Consider the following 20,793-nt stretch of genomic DNA (forward strand, 5'->3'; position numbering starts at 1 on the left):
AATATAAATCAATTATCTCCTAACTTCTCTAATCTCTATGAAATCAAGGAAGTCTTTATGTAGAGACATACAGAAAAAATCATTTGTCACCATTCACAAAAATATTAAGAAAATGGTTGTAACAATTACCTAAATGGCTAGCTTTCTTATTATTGATTCTGCTGTACATTGTTTTTTAAGACTCTAAGAGCACATAATTTCTAACGTCATTTTTTCCCTTATAGAGAATCTGTTGTTTTATTTACTACAAGTAGACTTAACATCTTATAGATGTTAAGAGTTTCGGGATGCCTCTAATCACCCCAGTACCTCCCTGACTAACCAAACTTGGCCTATTCTTCAGTGAGTCATGATGCTGGGGAAGAGCTCCTTGCCCAACCACAACAAACATTCTTCAGTTAACTGCTATTTACTGATCCACTAATGAATGTTTGGGCAAGGACCTTGGTCAGTGCTTTTCAAAGTTCAGTGAACCTAAGAATCACCAGGGGCGCACATTAAATATATAGATTGCTGCCCCCTCATTCTAATTTACTGGGTCTGAAGTGGGGCCTGGGAATTCACATTTTAAATAAGGATACCAAGTAAATCCCATGATAAAGTCACCTGGAGACAAAACTCTGAAAGTGATGCTGACTTGGGAAGCGGAAAATGTTGAGGATCTCTTTAATACAGTGCAAAATGTCTATGAGAAGAATGATGAATTCAAAGGTTTAGTTGGAAGCAGTTGACCTTTGAATCTGGAATAAGCTTCACCGATGAAGTTAAGATGGCCAAAAAAGCAGCAGCAGATGAAAATTGTCATGAGCTCCCCTCCTCAGCCCATTCTACATTTAGCCCTACAGACTAGCAGTACTGCCTTCCCTTTCTCTATCATCCTCCATATTCACATAGAGTCTGGACATATATTGAAGACTGTCATCACATAGATTTATAGTTGGGGACCAGATTTCAATTCATGCTAGATAAGTTGAAAACATTATGGAAAATTGGTCTAGATAAAAAATAATTTGAAAACAAAAAGAAAGCTGAAGACAGAGAAAAAGCCTGAACCTGGAGTGAGGCCAAGATCCTGAACATGCCAGTGAGGAATTAATGGAGAGGGAGGTAGAGAGGTCTTCACTTTGCTGCTGTCAGTTGGACATTCCATCCAACTGCCCCTGAAGTGCATTCCAGTCCACTGAGCATGCTCAGTTCATATGACTGATTTTCACTAAGTATAACAATCAACGAGTTCACCATAAAGCCTTTCCCAACATCAGGACAGTAAAGCAACTACTGAAAACCATTCCTGAATTTGTGATCAATGGACTCAAGTTTAGGGAGAGGAGCACCTTTGGTCTGCAACAATGGTTTGAATCCCAGTCTCTAATTACTTCTTTCCCAAATACTCTGGTCACCAAAGGGACAATATTTGGTGAGATGCAGCCATTTTGTTGGTTAGCAGGAGTTCAGACGCAAGAAAATGTCATAGTGGTAGAATACAGTATCAACTTCAACAGCAAGCCCATCTCTGGAAGCTCCCAGACCATTGTGCCAATCAAGTGGAGGAGGCACTTTCATTTAGAGAGGCTTATGTGAACCTTATATGAGAAACTTGCCAACCTGCCTCTTTGATTTTTTAGCCTTACTATTTCTAATACTTAGGTGCTATCTTTTAGAGACCCTGAAACAGCCAAGACATGACACTTAGTACAGAGGAATCCATAGGTAAGCATCATCAGATCCTGAGAAGTCAAGGCTCTTCCCTGTGTTTTGTTTCTGTGGAATTATAAGTATATATGAGGGCTGGGAGTGGTGCGTCATTGTGGGAGGACTGTACACCTCAAAGGATTTATGAAATGGTATGCTAAATACATAATAAAATCATGCTGATTGTGAAGGACCAATAATAGACTGGAAGCCTAAGAGATGGTTGTGCTTTAAAATTTAGAGTCTACCTGAGGAGAAAGTGGCTACATATCAAAGAAAGGCAGTTTGTTATTTAATTTAAAATACTAGAAGAGTCCTTTGGAAGTATTTCTCCCAATTTCCAGGTATGGCTGCCTTTCTACTTTGCCAAAAAGATTGCCCTAAATGAGTATGTTGTTTGGTGTGGAGGTTAATAAGAAATCTTCATCTCCAAAAGTATTTCTCCTACCAACTTGCCATGCAGCTTGAAATTGCTCAATTCCTTTGACTCAATTTTTTTTCCAGTTTTCTAGAGTGCTTTATTCAAAAACATATATTCCTAGAAAATGCAAGTCAAACACATTTAGGTCATTGTCAGAAAACAGGAAGCCTTCATTAGCATGTGACCAAAAGAGGGAGTTGGCAGGCACAGGAGAATAGGTGGAGTTGAAAAGGGTATGGAAAAAGAAGATGGGAGAGGTATTGAGGGGAGGACCAGTGAAAAATAAACAGCTATGTTGCACCCCTGCCTTCTAATGCTTAAGTCAGGAGTGAGAAATTCACCTCATTGACTCTGAGAGCTAAATCCTGCAAGAGAGAATTTACAAGGCAATGCCCACTTGCCTGGAGGGATACATAGGAATCCAGCATCTTTTATCTTCCCTTTCACATTTGATTCAGGTTTCAAAAATAATAATAACTTAGCATCTGCTAGTTTCATTTATGTCATGGATATGAATAAAACAGTTCCTGCCATCAAAGAGCTAGCAGTCAAGGGAGAGAGAGAGAGAGAGGATAAATGAATGAATGAACTTTCTGTGTTGATTACAAAATAATTAACAGGAGGGCATTTCAGCATATATTTCAATTCATATTTTTCTGTACGTTTTAGAGATGTTTGGGGATATTAACCTCACTCTTGGCATGCTGAACAAGGAAGATATTGTTAACAAGGTAGGGAAAACAGAGAAAAATCTTTTTCCCTTTTTCAGTCTTCTTGTTGCAACATTTCGTATATATTTTTCTTTGTCTCAACTTTCTCATTTTTCTCTGGCTTGTTACATGGCATTAGATTTTTCAGTAAATGCAGTTGTAATGAAAGTCATTGTAATGTTTAAGCAATGGTATTTGGCATTTCAAGAATCACAGCATCTATGTCTAGAAAATAGCAAAAAAAAGTTCCTTTTTATAACTTTATACAGGCAGATGTTGAAAGGTGTATGTCAGACTTACAAACATGTGGATGAGACTGTTTCTTTTATAATTTGAGGGTTGTTACAAAAATCCCAAAAGCTCTTCCCTGCTCATCTATAATGCTATTTCACAGCTAGAAGTTTACCTAAGAATTGAAGGCTTTTCACATTTCAACAACCTTTTATAAAATAAAAGAAATAACTGCCCTTCATAGAACACTTATCTGGGAAGTAAAATGCTAGATATTTTCCGAACAACAGTGTATTGTATAATATTCACTCCTCAGAACAATTTTATCAGGTAGTTATTGCTATTTCCATTTGATAACTGAGAAAAAATTAGGCAGAGAGAAGTTACATGACTTGCTCAACTAAGAACAGCAGGACTATATCCAAAAGCAAGCCCATCTGACTCCAAAAAAAAATGTTCCTAATCATTATTCAGTGTTGTCTCCTTGTGAAGGGCAGTGCCTATACCTTTATCTCTTAATTCAGTGGTTCTCAACCCTGACCATATGTTAGAATCCCTTAGAGAGTTTTGGGAAAATATCAACACCCAGGCCCTACTACCAGGGATTCTGATTGGATCAGTCTGTGAAAAGCTTGGGCATTTTAAGCACCTGGAGGTAATCCAAACATTTAGGTATGGTTGAAAACCATTACATTAATCTCTCAGTAGAAGTCACCTTTCCGAAAGAACACTATTTCTCAAACATTGGGAATCACTTGGAGAATAACCTCCGGATCCCAGAAACATTGAAGGAGAATTTCCAGTAAAGGGATCAGAGAATATATATTTTTAACAAGCACTTCCTAGTTATTTTATGATGAGTCTAATTAAAGAATAATAATAGCCAGCATAACCAAGAGGTTAAGGTGCGAGCTAAAATTCAGACTGTTGGTTTCAAATTGTAGCATCAGTATGTAACACTAACTACATTAAGCTCCCTGGGACTCAATTTCCTCATCTATAAAATGAATATATTTGTGGTACCTAACACAGGGACTTGTGAGCGTTAATAAAATGCTCCAGATAATGAGTCTGGCACAGTTCCAGGAATGTGGTGAGAGCTCCATAAATGTTAGCCTTGCCAAAGAACAAGGCCTGCAGACAGGAGAGTAAGCACATGGAGCAAGAAAAGGACTCGCAGAGATAGTTAGGCAGGCCCAGAAAATACAGGGAAGAAAGCAAAGAAAAATTATGCATTATTCTCAAACTTCCCAAGGACCAGCCCTGAGGAGTAATGCAAAGGATGCTATTTAACAACTTAAGCATGGGTGGAGTGGCTGGAGGTGCATGTTGAAGCTGTTGGAGATTTCAGTACACCAGTCTCTCTTTCATCATCCAAAGGACACATAGCCACCTAAAAGATTTACAATTCCTCACACAGGGCATCGAGTCAAGCCACACAACTGGAGGCCCTGTCTAAAATGTCCACAACTTTCTGTCTGCAGAGGCATGAATGAAACAAGGGCCTGTAAATGTCCCTTAGGATCCAGTTTCATAGCCTAGCAGCCTCTTGGGGAGTTACAGTGTGTTCCCTAGTACCATATCACTCCCTGATAGTAAGGGCAGCAATTAAGCTGACAGGCATTTCCATTCCCCTGAGTGTCCCACAACAGTGATTTTCAAAAGACATGGAATGGCAGGTAGCCTCTCCTGGTCGTCAATTAGATCTTGCCATAGAAATATAGCCAAGTTAAAATAGTTTTTAGAGTTGACTTTGCTCTGTAGCCTTTGACTCCTAAAGATGCATGTTATGTTCAGAAAGCCTCAATTAAAGCCAGGCACGGTGGCTCATGCCTGTAATCCCAGCACTTTGGGAGGCCGAGGCAAGTGGATCACCTGAGGTCAGGAGTTCGAGACCAGCGTAGCCAACATGGCAAAAACCCCGTCTCTACTAAAAATACAAAAATTATTCGGGCATGGTGGCACACACCTGTAATCCTGGCTACTCGGGAGGCTGAGGCAGGAGAATCAGTTGAACCCAGGAGGCAGAGGTTGCAGTGAGCTGAGATCATGCCATTGCACTCCAGCCTGGCCAAAAAGAGCAAAACTCCATCTTAAAAAATAGAAAAAAAAAGAAAGCCTCAATTAAGACATATAATATGAAATCCATTGTGTAGTAAAGATATATTGCTTACTTTAATGGTGTTATTCATTAGGATTTCATTTGATTCCTTTATTTTTGCAAGCCAAATTTCTGTGTATGCCTTTGTATATTCACAGGAAGACATTTACAGTCATCTCACTTCTGTTATTCAGAATACTGACATCTTGGATGATGCAATTGTCCAACGATTGATTTATTATGCTTCTAAGGATATGAGAGACAACAATGTAAGTTTGGTTCATGATGGTGAAAAGGGTCTTTATGTGACCCAACTGCACCCATGTGGACATCAGTAAGCTCTTCTACACTGTTGCCAGGACCACAAATCACTTGTATTTGTTCTTTGTGGTAACTTGGATATCGTTATAATGCCTGATATTTACTCCTTCACAGATGAGGAAACTGAGGCAAAGATAAGAATGATTTTAAAGGTGATTTTATCCAACCTCCTTTTAGATGAGGAAGTTCACCATTAGAGATATGTTTTTTTCAAAGTAACACAGCTGTCTATTGACAACTAGTAACATAACTAGAAACCAATTTTCTTGGCTTCTATATGACTTATTTCTTTATGTACCTACTATCTTAGATTGTCTGATAGACAACATAGCAAAAAAATAATAATTTGTAGAAGTAATTTGAATCCTAGGATGATGTTATTTCTTCCAGAAAGAAGTATTACTTGTTCCTGCCAAGGGCACTAACAATTTATGATTGCTTTCAGGGTTTGAGATTTCTGGGTCACTTCTATAACTTAGAATTCGACTGTCATTCATGAGAGTACCAATTTAACTTTTCATTTGAACACAGCCCTTTGGTGTCTTATCCCAAAAGACAAGAGGTGGAATGACCAGAGTCTCACCACTGGTTGGCCCTGAACTCTGACTATTGCTTCAAAATGCAACAAAACAGTCTCAAATGTAGGGCTTATCTCTCTAGATCAATAATCTTTTTCAGGCCTCAACTCAGTAATTCATTCCAACCTATATTGTGAGTTTGCTGATGGTTTTATGAGTATATATTTTTAATATCTTATCTGGGTCTTTTGTATTTTCCTCAGGAGGGGATTTGATCAAATTTACCTAGCTCACCATCACCAAAATCAGAAATCTTTCCCAATACCACCAATACTGGACATAATTAGGCCAGATTAACATCAAAACCAAAGTTCTCAATTCCTAGCCCATTTCCTTTCACTTTTGCTTTCAGTCTTTCAACCACAGTAATTTGCATCACTTAAACATAAAATGTAAGTCTTGTGTTCATGGTACCAGATCAACCAGCAAGAAAACAGCTACTGACCTCCAAGTTTACTAGAACTCTATTAAAACCAGCGTTTTAAATGCACTCTAATTACCTCTGCTTTCCCAGCTACTAACACCTACCAAGAGTTTCTCACTATGGTTTTGTAACAGCCTGTTCTCCCTTCGTCCCAACGCTAGAGGAGCTTATAAATAGTGTGGCTGTATAGTAGAGAACAGGCTGCTAGAAAACCATGGTGAAAGATTCTTGGTAGGTGTCAGTTGCTGGGAAAGCAGAGGTAACTTGATTGCACTTTTAAAAACTGGTTTTAATAGTGTTCTTGCAGATTTGGGGGTCAGTAGACGTTTTCGCAGACTCCAAAAGAACAGAAGGTGGGAGGAATGGTGAGGGTTCACTAGAAGCCCAAATCTCACCATTACACAGTTGAACCATGTGACCAACCTGCACGTGTACCCCCTGAATCTATAATTTTAAAAATAAATAAATGCATATATAAATATTATGCTGACTAGTTCCCCTCCATAGACTCACTCTGCCCCTTTTCTAGTTGTTATTGTTATTTTTCTTTTCCTCCTCAGATGCTCAGAGAAATCAGAATGCTAGCTGGTGAGGTTTTGGTGTCTCTTGCTGCACATGATTTCAACTCTGTGATGTATGAAGTACAAAGTAACTTCAGGATCTTAGAGCTACCAAATGAATTCGTTGTGCTTGCCCTGGCTGAATTGGCAACCAGCTATGGTATAGCGGGAATATTCTCCAATTTTCCCTGGGAAATGACAACTCCTAATTGTCTAAAAGCTAAATGGGAGCAAACGGTAGAAGAGATAGCATCTCTGCCTTCTTCTGTACCAAGAAATATTGACAGAGGGATGTGGGCAGCTGTTTAAAATGAGCATGGATGATTCTGCTGCCCAGCCACTAGTCCAGACTGCTCTGAATTTGGCCACTCTCCCATCCTCACCTTCCCCTTCATCCAGCTTTGCATTTGCAGAAGCACATTTTCTGTAAGGTGTATTCTATAAACCACTGAACACTTACGTGAAATAAGGATCCTACCATTTATTTCTACACTACTTTATTTAACAGATATTTAGGAATCACCTGTTACATATGTTTACATATACTTTGGGGATACAGGAAAGATCTGGCGGGAGAGATTGACATTAATAAATTAATTATCCAACTAAGCAATTGCTGGCAGCACTGGTGGTATAGTGGTGAGCATAGCTGCCTTCCAAATAAGCGACTGCCACTTAACAAGAGGTACAACAAAATAAGCTAGAACCTTATTTTCAACCAGCCCTTCCTTGATTATCTAACTACAGCCTGGTATTAAGGTGGGGTAGAGATGGCGGAATTATAGAAACATCTTTCTACTACACCTCATCTGCCTCCTCCGTGCAGCCCTGAAATGCTTCTTGTTGATTTGGAGTCACAGAACCCCAAATTTGAGAAGATAAATAACACTTGTCTCCTTTCTTCCCCTCCCTCCAGTGTCCCAGAGTATTCCTTTCATGATGATGACCCTGCTCACCATGCAAACCATGCTCAGGCTGGCCGAGGATGAAAGGATGAAGGGGACTTTCTGTATTGGTGGGTATCCCGATGATTTCTTTTTTGCTTAAAAACCAGGCTGTGAACTGTCTTACAAATTAAGCAAAAGTCTTGTTTTCCCTTTAACTCCAATCTTGTCCTTTTGAATAATAATAGCTGCCACTTATTGAGTGCCTACTACATGGAAAGTCCTCAGCAGGGAGTTATCTCTTTCAATCATCACAGAAATTCTGCAAGATAAGTACTATTTGCCCATTGTATAGAGGAAAAACTGAGGTTCAAGGAAAGTAAAGAATTTTCCCAAAATGGTGACACAGTCAATGAGATATAGAGGTGGGATTCAAACCCAGGTCTGTGGGAACACCCAGTCTACACTCTTCACTGCCCTGTACAACTTCCATTTCGACTGACCTCCATCTCTAATTGGACGACACTTTCTTGGCAATGATTGTCAGCACTTACCAGCTCTTAGCATAGGTTAAATTTTGGCATCTGATTATAATGTAATATTGTAATAATGATAACTAAACAAAGTAATCAAACTACAAGCAATCATAAAATCAAGAAAAATAGGCAAGCAAACTGTGGTCACAAACTCCTCTACCCCAAACTGAAATATGTCACAGAAATCAAGAGCCTACAGAGAAGAACATGCCCTGGAATTCCTAGGAAGCAGTGTTTGCAGTGTACAGGGAAGTTTCTTGGATGAGACTGGAGACCTGGTCTCTTGTCTCTGCTCAGCCACTGAGCCACCAGGTGACCCTGCCCTTCTCTCAGTCCCAGTTTCAACTCTAAAAACATCAGAATAAGTGATTGCTATGTTCCCTTCCACTTCCAACATAACCTAACACTACTATTTTGTAATTTAAAAGCCCACGCTGTCAGGAATGTCTTCTTTACCTAGAAACAAAGGCTCTTCCATTCCATTTTTCCCATTTCTTCTTGTTCTGTCATCAAAGTAATATTTTTATCTGATATATATTGAGAACTTGCTATGTGCGGGGACACTGCCCTGGGTATTTTAAGATTACTATTTCATTTAACTCTCACAGCAACCACATGAGATGGGTAGCATTTTTTCCACCATTTTAAGAGTGAGAACATTGGACTTAGAAAGTTTCAAACAGCTTGCCTTAGGTCACACAGCCAGTACATGGCAGAGCCAAGACTGTCAACTATGACAGTCTGACTCAAGGACCTGTGCAGCTATACTACACTAACCCACTTTCAATACTTTTTACTATTCCTACTCATTATCATAGCTAACACTGTGTTCCTGCAAATAAACTTTGGAGCCTCTAACAGCATTTCTACCTTTAATATTAACAACCAAGAATGTAAAATTAAATAAAACTAGAAATCCTCATGAACATTACTAAGGGAATTCTCTGTGTTATAAAATTATCTAAGTGCCCTTTGGTCTTAAATCACCTTTTTGCCTGACTACCACTAAAGAAAAGGTATCAAATGTAATAGCTATCTATCCATCCAGCCATTCAGCCATCCAGCCATTCATCCATACCTAGTCATTTGATCAATCAGCAAATTAGCAGACATTGTGCTGGCTGCTTCACATACCATGAACCAGCAAGACATCATCCCTTACTTCAGGTTGCTTACAGGTCAGTTAGAAACATACACACACGTACACACATACACACACACATAGCCACACACACATACACCAAGAAATAAACTATTATAAAGTATAGTAAGAGATTCTTAAAGAAATTATAAGGAGTTTGGAGAGACTGTGAATGAGCCAATAAATGGCCGGCTCTACAGCTATAACATGCTCAGGGTCCTTTCCAGGGTATTTTGTGAATGTGAGGAGTCCCTGAAGAATGGACTAATTAATTTTCTTTATCATCTAGGAAAATAAGTGGCACACAAGGGCTGAAGAAAATATTATTATTATTTTATGCATTTCATGCAAATATATATGGATTCGTGGCCCAAATGGTATTTTGGCAGTCCTAAGATTTCTTTTTAATTTTATTGAAGTAAAACATAGACACAGACACAGAAAATCATGCAAATCAGAAGTGTCCATGTTGAAGAGTTATTTCAAAGTGAAGTTGCCCATGTGGCCACCACTTAGGTCAAGAAGTGGGAGATTGTCAGAGCCCAGAAGCCCCCTCATGTTACCTTCAAAGGGTAACCACAATCCTAACTTCAAACACCATTAGCTTTGCCTGTTTGTAAGATTCATCCATGTTGTTCTGTGGAGTTATCGCCCATTTTTATTTCTGTATTCTATTATATGTCTATAGAATGTAATAGAATTCTACCTATTAGCAGCTGTTTATGCTCTATTCTGTTTGGGGCTATTACCAAAACAAAAAGCTAATATGAACGCATTCTTGTACAAACTTTTAGTGCTCATATTTACACACGTCTAATGGCTATATACATAAGACTGGAATAGTTGGGTCAAATGGAATGCATATTCAACTTTGCTAGATAGTGCCAAAGAGTTCTGCAAAGTGCTTGAACCAATTCGCCCTTCTACCAGCAGTGAGAATACCAGCTGCACCTTAGTCTTGTTAATACTTGGCATTGACTATCTTAAATTTTAGACATCCTGGATAGTAGTGGCTCATTATGCTTTTAATTTGCATTTCACTTTTGTGGCTGAGCACTTTCTATATGTGTATTTGATGCAGTCGTAAGATCATCTAAAAACCATTACATATTTACTAATCATCAGCACTCTCTTCTCAAATTATTTTATCGTCTGCCCCATCCTTATATTTTTCTCAGTCTGTGGTTGTGTGTTTTAAATGCAGCCCTTGAGAAATTCAGCAAAGCCATTTACAAATATGTCAACCACTGGAGAGATTTTCCCTACCCCAGACTGGATGCCAACCGACTGTCTGACAAGATCTTCATGCTGTTCCGGTATATAATGGAGAAGTGGGCCCCTTTGGCCTCACCCATGCAGGTGAGTGGGCCTCAGGATGCCTCAAGCTGGATGTCCCTATATGCTGGTTGAAATTTCTCTTCTCTTTGTGACATGATAATTAGGTTCAGTATTTTTGGAAGCCATTGGTTGTATTTTATGAGATTTATCAATTTTTTCTTTTTTCCCACCTATTTCAAATCCCTATTTATTTATTATTTCAGTTAATGTTTATTGAATCCCCATGACATGCCAGACACTATTCCAGATGCCGAGGTTGTAGCAGGAATTAAATAAACCAAAATCCCACACTCATGAAATTGACATTTCAGTATGTGGAAAGAACAATCAATAAGATAAAATGAGTAAAAATCCCAGAAAGTTAGATATTTCACATTTTATATATTAAAACTCATATATGAGCTGAGTCACTAATTAGGAAAAAATAGCAGTCCACAGGTGCTTCTTGTGTCTATGAATATCATGATTAAATAAAATAACATCTAAAGAATATTCTTGGCTGCTTCAAAATACTGCAGTGCCTTGTCCTTATAAAGAATAAATTACAAAGTGCATTCACATGTATCTTGCTTTAAAAGTATATTCCCTTTATCTTGCTTAATTGCTATAGTTTTTCTAAGCAGGCTAAATGGTATCCTATTTAGGTCTCTTCATTGCTTTATTATAAAAGGTTTAACACTTAGCAGCTTTCTCTAGTTTAGTTTCTTTTCAACACTTTAAACTATTAAAGCATTTATTTTTTAACATCCTGAGGTAGTTAAATCGTTAGCAACATGGAACTTTAAAAATATCCTGTAGGGAAGTTTTTTCTTCAAGACACCTGGAAAACAAATTCAATGCATCTGTTTAACGACTACTTTCCTTGCTCCCTGCAGGAAGGGCCAGGCAAGTGAACAGAAGGTACACAAAGTGACAAGGGTGCACAGAGAGGGAAGCACTTAACTGCCCTGGTGAGCTGCGACATTGGAATTGATCCTTGCAGCCCATGAAGCTGCTCACCACAGCGAAGATGCATTCCCTACAGAGGGACTAAAACCTACTGAGGCAGAGGTTGAAAATGGGGAAGCATGAACAGCTGAGTGAGTGTGATGGGAGATGGAGAAGGGAAGAGAGAAAAAAAGATATAAGGCAGAAAGAAATGAAACCAGAAAGATGGCCTTAGTCACATAATGAAAAGCCTTAGCTGCTACATACAAGTTTGGACTTTTTTTTAATAAACAAGAAACCCTTGAAAGGTTTTAAGCAAGGATTTGAGTACTGCAGTAGAAAAATCATTCTAATATCAACATTAACAATAGAGGGGTATGGGGTGGACTAAGATAAAACTACCTGCTAGGAGGCTATAGAAATATTCCAGCTCATAAGTGGTAAAGAGATCAATTAACATAGTGTTCGTGGAACTGATCAGAGGAGTCAGATGCTGAAGAATAGAATGACCAGGACTTGGCATCAATTGGATGCTTATTAGGATGGAGGAACCTGGGATGGTTTCCTAGGTTTCTGACTCAGGTGATCTTGGGATCATCAATTTAAACGAGGAGGAATTACAAATGTGGGACAGTACAAAATGGGTTTGATGTAGACATTTTGATTTGAACACCTATGGTACAGTCAAGTGGAGATATTAGTAGGTTTGAGGATATTCAGGTTTGGAGTTAAAAAGGAAGAGCAAAAATTGGACATACAGATTTGGGTATCATCATTGCATAAGTGACAACCAAATAAGTGGATTTAGATGGAGTTGTTTAAAGAGTATATAGAGTGGGAAAGTGGCTAAAGCAGAGTTCTGGAGGGCATCAATATTAAGGAGAAAGCAAGGGAGAAGAACTCATGATGGAGAATAGGGAATGTGCTAAGAGTGCAGGAGAGTCAAGTAGAATGAGGTCTTAGAAGCTTAGAAAGGAGAAGTTTTCAAGAAGCAAAGATGTAGTCCTGAGTGTTACAGCACTCAAGAAAAATCTTGACAAGTGTCCATTGCTTGGAAATGTGTGGTGGAAGAACCACCCAGCTAATACATAGTATTTAATGAAATAAATGATAGTTGCCATTAGCCACTAAGTTTTGAGATGATTTGTTGTAAAATGTAGCTGATACAAAAAATTTATCAAACATCAGATAGAAAAGGCAGAATATAGAACTCTATAAGAATGATGTCAATTTTTAAGAAATTAAAATTCATGGAAAACATAGGAAATAAGTCAAATAAAAAATATACTAAAATATACCAGTGTTTATCCATGGGTACTATGTGTATTATGTTTTCTTCAACATAACATTTGTGATTTCTACATTTTTATAATCAGAATTTATCACATTTATATTTCATACTCTGGAAGTTGATGATTTTCCGCACTGAATGGCAGCAAGATTCTAGTGGATTGAGAGGTGAATGGGAGGTGAGAGGTAGAGATAACAAATAAAGACCATACCTTGGAAACGCTTTGCTCCAAGGGCAGGAAAGAGAAACAGAGTCAGGTGGGGGTAATAGTTGGGGTCAAAGTGAGGTGGAATCGGTGAAGATTCTTTTTTTTTTTTTTTTTTTTTGAGACGGAGTCTCACTCTGTCGCCCAGGCTGGAGTGCAGTGGCGCCATCTCCACTCACTGCAAGCTCCGCCTCCCAGGTTCAAGTGATTCTCCTGCTTCAGCCTCCCAAGTAGCTGGGATTACAGGCGCCCACCACCATGCCCAGCTAATTTTTGTATTTTTAGTAGAGACGGGGATTTCACCATGTTGGTCAGGCTGGTCTTCATCTCCTAACCTCAGGCGATCCGCCTGCCTCGGCCTCCCAAAGTGCTGAGATTACAGGCGTGAGCCATCCTGCCAGCTTGAAGGTTCTTTAAGATGAGGTAAGTTCTAGATTGCTTAATATACTAAAAGAAAGTGAGTATTAGAGAGAGGTTTAAAAAATAGAAAAGCTCTGTCTCAAAAAAATACAATACAATAAAATAAAATCTAGTATTACAAAAATTAGCCAGGCATGCTGGTGGGCGCATGTAATCCCAGCTACTCAGGAGGCTGAGGCGGGAGAATTGCTTGAATCTGGGAGGCGGAGGTTGCAGTGAGCTGAGATCGTGCCACTGCACTCCAGCCTAGGCAACAAAGCGAGACTCTGTTTCAAAAAAATACAATAAAATAAAAAATAGGAGAGAAGGGCAAGTATTGAAATGAGTATCAGTATAAATACATATGTAAATACAAATATAGCTCTGTCCCATGCAATGATCTTAACCTGAATATTTTTAAAAGATTTTAAAGAATTTAAAGAATTATTTGTTGGCTGAAAGCAGTGAGGAAAGTTTTCAGGAGTACCTAAAGCTCCTGGTGTTCTGAAAACCTATGAAAAACATAAGGAAGTTTCAGAAACGGTATTTGTTTGCTGCCTGTACAGACTTTGAGCATCGTTAAGGACCACGGGCCCACGGTGAGCTTGCTGCTGCATCGGGAAGACTTCCGTGGATACGCCCTGGGCCAGGTGCCCTGGCTCCTGAACCAGTATAAAGACAAAGAGATTGATTTCCATGTCACTCAGGTAAGAGCCATACCCTAAAGGAACTGAATCAGAGAACCAGCATGCAACCCTCCGGGAGGCTTTTAAGTCTCAAAAGACCCTAAGGAGCTTAAACTCCTGTTTGGGCAGCTGACTTTCAATATCTCTTGAGGAATATGAGGTAGGAAAAAGATTGTATCGCTGGATGATGGGAACTTCAGAAAGGGATTAAGAACGTTCATTCTGGGCCTGGCTCAGTGGCTCACAACTGTAATTTCAGCACTTTGGGAGGCCGAGGCGGGTGGATCACTTGAGGTCAGGAGTTTGAGAGACCAGACTGGCCAATAGGATGAAACCCCGTCTCTACTAAAAATGCAAAAATTAGCCGGGCATGGTGGCGCATGCCCATAGCCCCAGCTACTCGGGAGGCTGAGGCAGGAGAATCGCTTGAACCCGAGAGGCGGAGGTTACAGTGAACCGAGATTGCGCCATTGCACTCCCGCCTGGGTGACGGAACAAGACTCCGTCTCAAAAAAAAAAAAAAAAAAAAAAAAGAGGGATATTCATTCATTCATTCATTCCAAGCTGCTGAGGCACTGAACAGGGTGGAAGGGGCCAGAATCATTCAAGAAAACTTGTAACTGCAGGAAGATGAGGAGCTTGTTTTTCTCTCAAAACACAATTATTTGCCTTCCACATCCTGTGCAGCTGCTTCCCCAGCAGCCTCCAACTAACCTGTGGGAGTTTCCACTTTAGAGCCTAAAACAAATACTGACTGCAGCAGTTCTTTATGACATTGGCCTTCCAAGGAGCTTGAGAAGATCCATCTTTATCAATTTACTCCAGCAGGTAAGAAGACCATGCTGTCAACTCCAATTTTTAATTTCAACCGGTTTTCTGTGTTTAACATCTACCACCTGATTTCCACCCCCATTCAGATCTGCAGAGCTCCAGAGCCTCCAGTAAAGGAAAATGAAATGGAAGCTTCAAGCTGTTTTCTCATTCTAGGTAGGACCAGCATCCAGAAGGCTTTTAATAAAAATGTCCCCAAGTGATGATGATGACAATGGTAAAAGGAAGGCAAACTGTCACATTAACTTACTTTCACACACACAAACACACACACTGTTTCTTTAACTCACAGTTTTCTGTGCCTGCCCCTCTCCCCACAAGTTCCCAGGAGGAGCAGGACGGGAAGAATGGCCAATGATGCCAGGGTTCCCACGACTGGGATAGGTCCAGGGAGATAAAATTTTCAGTTCTCAAACCAAGGAAGTCCTTGGAAAACTGGAGTGAGTTGACAATCCTAAAAATAGGAAATTTGTTTTTTTTGTTTTTTTTTTTTTTTTGGTATTTGAGATTATTTGAGTCTGTGTCAAACCAAAGTCACCCTTTTCTCTTCCTGGTCATCTCTTAGTGTCTACACCTCTTTAACCATCAGTCACTCCGTCTCTCTCTCTCTGTCCTTCACTCTATCCTTTTTTATCTTGACCTTACATTATATCACCTGATTAGAAGGCCTGACATGGGATGCACGGGGGGCACCAAAATCCCGGGGTCAGAATACAAAACTATGCTCCCATACAGTCCCTGAGGAGGAGGGACAGCAGCAATCCAATACCTCCTGCACCTCTGCACTCCCCCAAATACTACATCACTTCTACCTCCTTGCATATCTTTCTGTCATGTGTATGCATACCTTTCTACTTCTCTCCTGACTGGCCCCTTTGTCTCTATACTTTCTTCTTCTCCCCGACCCCTGCCTAGCTAACTAATTCACCTTACCCCTGATGCTTTCTAGAATAAACCACTGTCCTCCAACCAGGCCTTTTTTCACCCCTCCTTGCTTCAACAACTGCAGCTCTCACAGCAGAGGAAGCATCACTGCCATCTCTTCCTCCATCTTCACATGGTGTTCTCACTGTGCCCCATGTCTCTTCTCCTTTTCCTGTAAGGACACCAGTCATATTAAATTCAGGCCCACTCTAATAACCTTCTTAACTTCGTTATATCTGCAAAGACCCTCATTTTTAAATAAGGCCACATTCACAGATATGAACAGAAGTGGCCTAGGCACAGCAAGCTCTCTTATGAACCAAACTGCTCAATTAATTCTGTGATACTGAAGAAGCATGGACGTAATAAAATCAAATTACCAACTGAAGAGTGCCTTGGATAATCTTCATGGTGAATTTCCCTCCTCCCATTCACAAGTATTTTACCTAGGATGAAAATGAGTTCTTACAGCTCTAGTGTTTCTTGAACCTGCAGCCCATTCCAATCCTGGAGAGCTGATGGAATTTTTTGATGAACAAGTAAGAAGTAATAATGAAGCCATTCGAGTGGGAATCTTGACTTTGTTAAGATTGGCTGTCAATGCTGATGGTAAGCAAGAGGGTTGAAGCCAACATGGTTTATTTCATGCCAAGAGGCAGACTGAAGCCTATGCACTCTCTAATCCTATCCTACATCTTTTGGATGCTTATATAACATCACGTGCAAATGAAATTCTGTCTTGTTAATCTTCCACAATCTACAATTCCTTTCAACAGGCATCTTTAGTTACTTCTCTTCTTTCGTAACATTTATGGATGCACCCAGTTGAGAAGAATGGGTAGAATTTTTGAGAATTAAAGTTCGAATTTAGAAGCTCTTGTAGGTTGATTAAATGGTCCAATATCAAGGGGTGGGTGGGAGGGAGTGCACAATTCTCTAGAGATTGATACGTTTACAAAAAAGCAGAATTTAACGAATTGCCATATTTTATTCCAGAAAGTACATATTTTCATAACACTGAATGCATCTTACAATTGAATGAATCTTTAATTATAATTAGCCACTATTTTTTGGTGCAATATGAAATAATGGTGCATGATAAAATTGGTGATATCTTAGACTTGCTAAAATACAAAAATTCATTTTTGCATAGTATGGTATAGTTTTTTAACATTCAGTTAGCACTTTGATTTACTGAAGAATCAGCAGATGAATATGAAGCAGTCTCACAATATTTAGATCTGATCCACCAGGAATGATATATTGAAACCACTATGGAACCTAACATTTTAAACAAAATGAAACAAATGTAATAAGAAGCAAAGAAAGCATTGGACATCATTAAAGATTTGGAAACAAAGAGGATGGGAGGGCATTGAAAAACAAATAGGTTGTTAAAAACAAGAGATTTCACAATTATGTGCCATAATTCTAATAGCTTTTCATCAATCCTAGAACATACTGTACTTCTATTGAGTCAGGCCTCTCAATTTCTCCCTCTGTCTTTCAGAGCCCAGGTTGAGGGATCACATCATTTCAATAGAAAGAACAGTCAAAATCGTCATGGGTGATCTCAGTACAAAAGTAAGAGAATTAATAGAAACTCTTGTCGATGGTAGCTTTAAGAATGAATGAAATTATTTTGATTCTTTAAGGATCTACTTATGAGACTATTTTATAAAGAACTCTGTGGTCAATTCCATTTTTAAAAGAACTCCATCTTTTCCAAAGAGATAAACTTCATCAAGGTAGAGGCCTAAAGTACACACAGCTAAAGGACGTCTCAGTGAAAAGCAGATTTTTGCTTGTTTAAAATAATTGCAGGAAATCAGTGGATTAACACGAGTAGAATAAGAGCAAAGAGACTGTATCTCACTATGCCAATGCACTTCAAATAGTTTAAAAATTACTTGTTAATTATAAAGATAATGTATCTTCATCCAGGAAATATTAATCCCTAAACCTTGGTCTTAGCATAGACATCCTACTTTCCAACCAGACTCTACCTAGAGCAAGTCATGCACATAGCGGATTGCTCAATATTCCTGTATTTGATTAAAGTGTTCTAAGGTGCAGTGGCTCACGCCTGTAGTCCCAACACTTTGGGAGGCCGAGGTAGGTGGATCATTTGAGGTCAGGATTTCGAGACCAGCCTGGTCAACATGGTGAAACCCCATCTCTACTAAAAATACAAAAATTAGCCAAGTGTGCTGGCTCACACCTGTAATCCCAGCTACTCATGAGGCTGAGGCACAAGAATCACTTGAGCCCGGGAGGTGGAGGTTGCAGTGAGCCCAGACTGCACCACTGTACTCCAGCCTGGGCAACAGAGTAAGACTCTCTCTTTAAAAAAAACGTGTTCTATGTTAGAAGTTATAGAACTTATACTGGGAAAGCAAGAAACATTATCAAATATTATATTTTTGTAAGAATACCACATTTTGTTTGGAATAAAATGCTAGACAGAAGCCAATTAGGAGGAATAAATTCTTTTAAGAAGCTTTGACTGCCAGTGACTACGTTTAAAATAGTAAAAGCTTTGCAATAAAAAGCAATAGAGTGATTATACAAAAAAACCTGGCCTAGTAACTGACAAAAGACAAAACAAGGATTACGAGAAGAGTTTAGGATAGCATAAAGAGCATAGATCTTTGAGGAAGGCCAACTCCCAAGGCAAAAATAGAGAAAAAGTGTACCTCTTCTCTAGGTAGACTACTCAGAGTCTTTAAGCTAATTGTTTTGCCCACCATATAACTGCTTCCCTGTTCAAAATGGGTTTTTTCTTCCCGCTCTCTTTTCAAAGACCTGTTCACTAAGGGATTGGTTCTCATGTTTCTACTCTCCAGAGAAGCAACACAATAAACAAATTAAAACCAAATTATTATATATACTATAACGCAAGTTCATAAAACTTCCCTCTAATTTCTAGGGCCAGATATATTTCAGAATTGACAATTTTTCAGCTTTTAGAAAAACATTACTCTGATAGAAACCCATAATGGAAATCCATGAATATTTCTGCAAGAAAATTAATGCATATCCACACAGCATAGAATAAGATTACAAATAGCTTTAAAACCGTTCAGTTTGGGTTTTGCCACCAAATGAGTTGGCACTAAATTTAAGAAACAAAAATCCAGTTTTCATAGTTGTTTGGACTTTGAAATTGTGAATAAACAGTTGTCTGTTATCTTTCATTGAGTATTTTAAAAGCGAAGCAGTGTTTTAGCCCAAAGTTACCCAACAATTCATAATCTATGGTGATAGACAATATGTCTTTGAGAGCCAAGGAGAAAGATTTTGGCTAAAGAGAGCATTTCTGGTGACTCTTTCATAACCTATCACTCACTTTCTTCTCCCTCTACTTATACAGGTTGAGCATCACTAATCCAAAGGAAGTCTGAAATGCTTCAAAATGCAAAACTTTTTGAGCACCAACATGACACTCAAAGGTCATGCTCAAAGAAAATGCTCATTATAGCATTTCAGAATTTGGATTTTCAGATTAGGAATGCTCAACCAGTAAGTTTAATGGAAACATTTCAAAATCTGAAAAAAATCCAAAATTTGAACATTTCTGATCCCAAGCATTTTGGATAAGGATTATTCAACCTGTATTAACACTATTCAATTTATGTTCCTTTTTCAAAAATTGTTCCCACTTAATTATCCTTAAGATTATAGAATAAAATAAGGTAAATTTCCCTTCTGCAAAACATAGTAAAATGTTGCTATTGCATTGTTCTTACCCTAGGTAAGAAATTCCGTTCTTCTCCTCATCCAAACCATGTGTGAAAAGTCCTATATTGAAGCTCGGGAAGGATGGCCATTGATTGATTATGTCTTCTCCCAGTTTGCAACGTTGAACAGGAATCTGGTATGCAGAGGCTACAGTTTTGAGTGATGCACTATAAAAAGTACAGTTCGCTCAACTATGTTTCTTTTTAAAAAATGATTAGGGTCCTTAATCTGTCACAGGAGTAGAGTAAAAAATAAATAAATAAATTTTAAAAAAATTAAAAATAACTGGAATTCAATTAAATAACTGATTTTGAAGTAATATTTTAATCTTATCACTTTTATTGATAATTTTTACAGCCTCTAGTTTTCTCAGTTCTTTTTTTTTTCTTTTTTTTTTGCTAAAATCACCTCTAACTTATAATAAACACAAGATAGGTTAAATCAGTTTTCCCTAAGTTAACCCAGCCACCAAAAGCTTGGATTGGGGTTGTCTGGAGAGGGGCACAGAGACTGGATTGCTTCCGAGAAAGCAATAGAGATATCAATTCTTGCTGCAACGGTGTCTTAGTTCATTCAGGCTGCTATAGCAAAATACCATGGAACAGTGAAGTAAGTTCTATGAAGTGCATTTCTAAAATAGCACACTTCTGAAATCATAAATAAGTTTATTAGGGTTCTAACCCTTTGCTGTACACAAACAGAAATGTATCTGTTATATGAATGAGAAAAAGCTGTATGCTGATGGAGCATGCTTTTAAAATCCTTTAAAAACACCATATAGAAAGGAAAATAGCATAAAATGATGTTTTATAAACAAAAAATATTTATTTCTCACAGTTCAAGATGCGGGGA

The 20,793-nt window shown here is 38.6% G+C and overlaps 1 protein-coding gene and 1 long non-coding RNA gene across 7 annotated transcripts in view; one reads left to right on the forward strand and one right to left on the reverse strand.

Annotated features, from left to right (window-relative positions):
* Positions 1-1,146, reverse strand: part of LOC107974759 (uncharacterized) — a 235,738-nt gene extending 234,592 nt beyond the window's left edge. For all 3 annotated transcript variants that reach the window (XR_001717749.4, XR_001717748.4, XR_008548012.2), the window contains exon 1: positions 1,054-1,146. This is a non-coding gene — a long non-coding RNA (uncharacterized LOC107974759). The remainder of the gene's footprint in view (positions 1-1,053) is intronic.
* A 28-nt stretch (positions 1,147-1,174) lies between these two features.
* The window catches only part of MROH2B (maestro heat like repeat family member 2B), a 73,382-nt gene continuing 53,763 nt past the window's right edge, over positions 1,175-20,793 (forward strand). For 2 of the 4 annotated variants that reach the window (XM_024356624.3, XM_054684396.2), the window contains exons 1-12: positions 1,175-1,710; positions 2,783-2,844; positions 5,314-5,424; positions 7,039-7,198; positions 7,955-8,053; positions 10,804-10,958; positions 14,326-14,466; positions 15,181-15,273; positions 15,363-15,432; positions 16,696-16,809; positions 17,711-17,784; positions 19,955-20,077. In XM_024356624.3, the coding sequence (XP_024212392.3) occupies positions 1,683-1,710; positions 2,783-2,844; positions 5,314-5,424; positions 7,039-7,198; positions 7,955-8,053; positions 10,804-10,958; positions 14,326-14,466; positions 15,181-15,273; positions 15,363-15,432; positions 16,696-16,809; positions 17,711-17,784; positions 19,955-20,077 (1,230 nt within the window). In that variant the 5' untranslated portion in view covers positions 1,175-1,682. The remainder of the gene's footprint in view (positions 1,711-2,782; positions 2,845-5,313; positions 5,425-7,038; positions 7,199-7,954; positions 8,054-10,803; positions 10,959-14,325; positions 14,467-15,180; positions 15,274-15,362; positions 15,433-16,695; positions 16,810-17,710; positions 17,785-19,954; positions 20,078-20,793) is intronic. The other 2 variants (XM_054684398.2, XM_063811258.1) reach the window with 2 other exon arrangements.

This window comes from Pan troglodytes, chromosome 4 (assembly GCF_028858775.2).
Source record: "Pan troglodytes isolate AG18354 chromosome 4, NHGRI_mPanTro3-v2.0_pri, whole genome shotgun sequence".
NCBI classification, from domain to species: domain Eukaryota; kingdom Metazoa; phylum Chordata; class Mammalia; order Primates; family Hominidae; genus Pan; species Pan troglodytes.